At 55.8% G+C, this 6,000-nt stretch overlaps 1 protein-coding gene across 4 annotated transcripts in view; it reads left to right on the top strand.

Annotated features, from left to right (window-relative positions):
• Positions 1–4,299: 4,299 nt before the first annotated feature.
• capn7 (calpain 7) overlaps positions 4,300–6,000 on the top strand; it is a 63,434-nt gene continuing 61,733 nt past the window's right edge. The window contains exon 1 of one of the 4 annotated variants that reach the window (XR_011347507.1): positions 4,300–4,741. Coding sequence is in view for 3 of the 4 variants with exons in the window: in XM_069906673.1 (XP_069762774.1) it covers positions 4,640–4,741 (102 nt within the window). In the remaining variant the exon portion in view is untranslated. The remainder of the gene's footprint in view (positions 4,742–6,000) is intronic. The other 3 variants (XM_069906673.1, XM_069906690.1, XM_069906681.1) reach the window with 3 other exon arrangements.

Genomic DNA, 6,000 nt, shown 5'->3' with positions numbered 1-6,000 from the left:
TGCTGCGGGTTTGAATACCCAACGACGATCCCCCAACTTCCTCAGGAGCTCGTCGCTGTCCTCCCCTGCAGACCATTTTTTAATAAAATTACAGAATCCTCCGTAATTAGCAGCGCTACTCATGTCCACAGTCACTATAGACTGCGTGTCTAGCGTCACAGTCCTCTTTCTCCGCGCTCCCATCTCTTCCAATGGGGTTATTCTTTGCAACAAGCCTCCAAGCTCGTGCCCAACTTCTCGGGAGCGCGCTCCTTCCTCCGCAAAACGGGTCGGACCAGCGCCATCTTGAGATTGGTGAGTGGCTGTAACTTTAACTTTTGTCCCCACCGGCGATCGTTGAGACTTGGGGAATCGCTGAAATCAAGTCCGAGACTGCTTCAAGTCGTTTAGGCCCCAATTCTTCTACACTTATTTCACAACTGTATTTTCTTTTGTAACTGAGACTTACTTTTTTTTACATTAGCAGCCATAATGGCTCACCAAAATATCAAACTAAAATTTTAAAATTAAAAATAAAAGGGTTAAAAAACAGGTACTTAAAAGACACCAGAGAGGACATGGATTACGCGTTTAGTCTCTACGCCAATTTACCACACCCCCTAGGACCTTATCCTTAATGCCTGATCTAACTCTCTCTGCCAGACCTGGTGCTCCAAACCCCCTCTCCAAGTGTGGCCTTGGCCAGCTGGGCATTTCAGCACTTTCACTTTCAATTTGACATCTTCACTATTTTACTTTTAGGTCACTTACTGATTGTTGCAGATCTGTCCATGATAGCAATGGCGTGGGAGGGAAACAGGGCAGCCAATTTACAGTAAGAGCACAACGCTGGAGAAACTCAGCAAGTCAAATTGTATAAAGATAAAGATGCATAACCAACATTTTGGGCCTGGGCCCTTCATCAAGGTGCGAAGGCATCAAGCATTTCAGGAGGAGTTGGAAGGTGCAAGACCACAAGCCTGTCTGTCAGCAAACACCATGTGACAACTGAGACATGGCTCCTGCTGAGGAACATTCAGCATACATTTTTGGCATCTCGTTTAAAAATACACTGACATAAACAGCACCAGAGTCGCAGCACTGCCCAGTGCAGGCCGGTAAAAAGACTCTGAAATGCTGGAGGAGCTCAGCTGGTATTTTCAGCATCCATAGGAGACAAAGATATATTTCTGACATTTTGGGGCTGAGCCAGAAGCAGGAAATCTCAGAAAGCCTCAGAATTCAAATGATGGGGGAGGAATCCAGACCAACAAAAGGTGTTAATTGCATGTGATCAGGGGTGAGGTAAGAATTTATCATGTTTGTGTAAAGGGAAACGAAATGAAGAGACAGAACTGGGGAAAGGTGACGTGGAAGAAGCAAGGGGGGAGGGAGGGGGTTTTAACGAAAGCCAGAGAAATCGATACTAAAGCCATCTGGTTGGAGGATTGGAAAATAAGATGTTGTTCCTCCAATTCAAGGGTGGTCACAGTCTGGCAGTGCATTGAAACCATCGACAGACAGGTCGGCAAAGGAATGGGATGGAGAATTGAAGTGGGCGGCCACTGGGAGATCCACACTATTGCGGTAGACAGAGTCGAGATGCTCAGCAAAGTTATCTCCCAGTCTGTGCCCAGTTTCTCCAATGTAGAGGAGACAATGGGAGCACTGCTTGCAGTAGATGTGTTACTTCACTTGGAAGGTCTGTTTGGAGCCTGTTTTCTTCACTTCTCCGGCTGTATTCTACGGACTGCCCTCAGCTCGATGCGCAGGTACCAACAGACCCTCGCTCTCTTGCTACCACAGCTCTGGACCTCATTCGCCATGATCTACAATGGACATCTCCTACACCATCTTCTGCCGGATCCATGCATTCAACCGCCAATTCTACATGCACCTGGCATCCATCAAGGATCGGAAGCTCGCGTCCATGGAGACTGCCGTCTCGGTGAGCTCCCACACAAGTCTCCTCTCTAGCCCTGATGGTTTACAGGACTGAGCTTCTGATGCAGATCTCTACCTTGGCCTCAGTAACCTATAGGACAGAGCTCCTGAGACAGGTCACCATCTCGGCCCCAGTGACTGACAGGATCAATCCTCTGGCATGAACTTTCACCCTGAACCCAGTGGCTGACAGAACTGTGCTTCAGATTCAGGTTTCCACCTTGACCCTATGACCTACAGGACTGAGCCTCCATTGTGAAGTCGCACACAAGCCTCTCTCTCCCCACCGTCTGACTTTCCCAACCCTCCCCTCCCTCTCTTGGGCCCTTTCTACTCACCACCTCCTGAAACACCCTATCCTCCTCCCCTCCCTGACACCCTACTGAACCTCGCCCTAATCCCTGCCTGGTCTTCACCATCCCCTCCGACCTTCCTGTCTCAGAGATTGAACACTCTGTCCTCAGTAGAGGCCTCACCTTCGACCCCCTTCACCCACACCTTAATGAGTTCCACGCACACCATGATGATGAACTCTTCTTCCATCAGTTCCATCTTCATGCTTGCATCGATAACCACGATTCTCCACCCCCTCATCTTTTTCCTCCTCCTAGACATCTCATTCCCATTTTCTACCTGCTTTGGACCTTTATATTTCCAACTGCCACTCTGAAATCACTACTCCACTCACTCATTCTAATCTCACCCCCCCCCCCCCCCCGAATGCGTGGCCTTCCATTCTTCCCACACCAATCTGAACCTCACCATCAAACCTGCAGACAGGGTAGTGCTGTTGTGTTCTGGCACCCTGACCTCTATCTGGCTGAAGTCAGACAACAACTCTCAGACACCTCCTCTCAGGGTCCCACCAAAACTCATCAAATCACTGTATCACACACCATCTCTGATCTCGTCACTTCCAGCCATCTTCTAGCACAGCCTCCAACCGTTTCGTTTCCCAACCCCATATCACCCGTTTCTACCTCCTACCCAAGACCCAACTGCCCTGGCAGACCCATCGTGTCCGTGTGGTCCTGCCCCACCGATTTGGTCTCCATTTACTTTCACTCTGTTTTGTTGCCACTGGTTCAGTCCATCCCCACCTACATCTTCCAGTTCCCTGAACTCAAGCACCTAATATTTACCATGGACCACCCAATCCCTATACACCCCCATTTCCCACAGTGAAGCCCTCAAAGCCCTTAATTTCTTCCTGGACAATAGAACCAACAAGTCCCCCTCCACCGCCACCCTCTTCTGGCTGGCAGAACTTGTTCTCACCCTCTAATAATTTCTCCTTTGACTCATCCTACTTTCTCTTGGTTAAAGGGGTAGCCGTGGGTACCCGCATGGGCCTCAGCTATGCCTGCCTTTTTATTGGCCATGTGGAGTGATTCATGCTCCAAACCTACACAGGCAAGGCCCTTCAACTCTTCCTCCACTACATTGACGACTACTTTGGTACAGCCTCATGCATCCATGATGAGCTCGTCAACTTCATCCACTTTGCTGCCAACTTCCACCCCGAACTCAAATTCACATGCTCCATCTCCAGCAACACTCCCCTGTTCCTTGATCTGCCTTCATCTCAGGAGACAAACTCTTGGCAAAAGTCTTCTACAAACCCACCAACTCCCTCAGCTACCTCCTCCCACCCTGTCTCCTGTAAGGATTCCATTCTATTCTCTCAACCCCTCTGCCTCTATCACATCTGCACCGAAGTTGAGGGCGTCTGTGCCAGAACATCAGAGATGTCCTCCTTTTTCAAACAATGTGGCTTTCCCTCTACCACCATCAACTCAACCCTCACTCGCATATCCTCCATTACCCACACATCTGTCCGGGCTCCCTCCACCCCCACATACACAAGGACAGGACTCCTCTTGCCCTCACCTATCACCCCTCCCGCCTCTGCATCCAACACATCCTCCTCCGCCATTTCCACCACCTATTACGTGAACCCACCACAAGACACATATTCCCCTCTCTGCCTCCCGCAGGGACCACTCCCTCTGTGACTCCCTTGCCCACACCTCCCTCCCCATCAATCATCTCCTCGGGACCTCCCCCTGTGACCGCAGGAGATGCTCCTTTTGCGCCCACACCTCCTCCATCAGCACCGCTCGGGGGCCCAGAACAGCCCTCCCAACTGAAGGAATGTTTCACTTGCGAATCTGCAGGAGTCGTCCATTACATGCGGTGCCCCCGCTGTGGTCTCCTCCACGTCGGAGACTGGGTGACGCCTTCATCGAGCACCTCGGCTCTGGCCGCCGCAATAGCGTGGATCACCCCAATGTCCCATCCCATTCCCTCGCTGGAAGGTCTGTGACGGTCTCGTGCACTGCCAGACCGCCCGGAAATCGGATGGACAACCCCTCATCTTCCGTCCGGGCCCCCACCAACAGATGCCATTGACATCGACTTGTGTGGCTTGGCTCAACCCCTTCTTCCCGCGTGTCTCTTGTGGCCCACTCATGATAAATTCTCCCCTGGTCTCAGCCCTTTGTGGGTGTGGATTCCTCCCCCATGGTGGGAAGTCGGAGATTTCCTGCCTCTGGCTTCTTCCTTGAGGCCCGAAACGATAGCCATGTATCTTTGAAGACCGGCTAGGTTGGCGGGGTCGGTCCGCGCAGGCCGGAAGCGGAAGTGGTTCCGCTGCAGGCGGAAGTGGCTGTGGTCGGGCCGGCGGCGGGCTGGGTTCAGGTCCCCGGGGCTCACGATGGACCCGAGCGTCCTCGAGCAGGACGCCGTCAGGTTCGCCCAGATGGCGGTGAGGAACGACCACAGCGGCCGCTTCACCGAGGCCGTCTTCTACTACAAGGTGAGGCTGGGGCTCCGGGGCCTTCCCGCGGCGGGGGTGGTGTGGGGGGGGGAGGGATCCCCGGGTGGTGTGGGGGGGGGGGAGGGATCCCCGGGTGGTGTGGGGGGGGGGGAGGGATCCCCGGGTGGTGTGGGGGGGGGGAGGGATCCCCGGGTGGTGTGGGGGGGGGGGATCCCCGGGTGGTGTGGGGGGGGGAGGGATCCCCGGGTGGTGTGGGGGGGGGGAGGGATCCCCGGGTGGTGTGGGGGGGGGAGGGATCCCCGGGTGGTGTGGGGGGGGGAGGGATCCCCGGGTGGTGTGGGGGGGGGAGGGATCCCCGGGTGGTGTGGGGGGGGGAGGGATCCCCGGGTGGTGTGGGGGGGGGAGGGATCCCCGGGTGGTGTGGGGGGGGGAGGGATCCCCGGGTGGTGTGGGGGGGGGAGGGATCCCCGGGTGGTGTGGGGGGGGGAGGGATCCCCGGGTGGTGTGGGGGGGGGAGGGATCCCCGGGTGGTGTGGGGGGGGGAGGGATCCCCGGGTGGTGTGAGGGGGGAGGGATCCCCGGGTGGTGTGGAGGGGGGGAGGGATCCCCGGGTGGTGTGGGGGGGGGGAGGGATCCCCGGGTGGTGTGGGGGGGGGGGAGGGATCCCCGGGTGGTGTGGGGGGGGGAGGGATCCCCGGGTGGTGTGGGGGGGGGGAGGGATCCCCGGGTGGTGTGGGGGGGGAGGGATGCCCGGGTGGTGTGGGGGGGGGGAGGGATCCCCGGGTGGTGTGGGGGGGGGGAGGGATCCCCGGGTGGTGTGGGGGGGGGGAGGGATCCCCGGGTGGTGTGGGGGGGGGGAGGGATCCCCGAGTGGTGTGGGGGGAGGGATCCCCGTGTGGTGTGGGGAGTGTGCCCTTGAGGGAGGGTCGGGGTTCCAGCGGGAGGGGGCTTCCTGGGGTTGGGGAGGAATGGGGCTCCAGCGTGGGGTCGGGGCACGGTAAGGTGGAGGCCGCACTGATCCAGCACACCTTCAGGCAAGGGGCTGCTTCCCCTTCTCTGCCCAGTTGGCTGCTGCACCATCTGATGATGTTTAATGTCAGTGCACCATCGTCAACCCCAGGCATTCCCCGCCCCCTTCCCATTTTCCAGCATTCCCTGCTTTAATCCTTGCATCATTTTACTTTTGGATTACTTGCTGATCTGTCCAGGACCTTTCAAACTGTCGTGTAAAACGGGGTTAACCAGGCAATTTAAGATATAAAGGGCTCAAGCCTGAAACATCAGTTATGTATTTTTAT

The sequence above is a fragment of the Narcine bancroftii genome, chromosome 1, assembly GCF_036971445.1.
Source record: "Narcine bancroftii isolate sNarBan1 chromosome 1, sNarBan1.hap1, whole genome shotgun sequence".
Taxonomy (NCBI): Eukaryota; Metazoa; Chordata; class Chondrichthyes; order Torpediniformes; family Narcinidae; genus Narcine; species Narcine bancroftii.
This window is presented reverse-complemented; position numbering and strand designations above follow the sequence as displayed.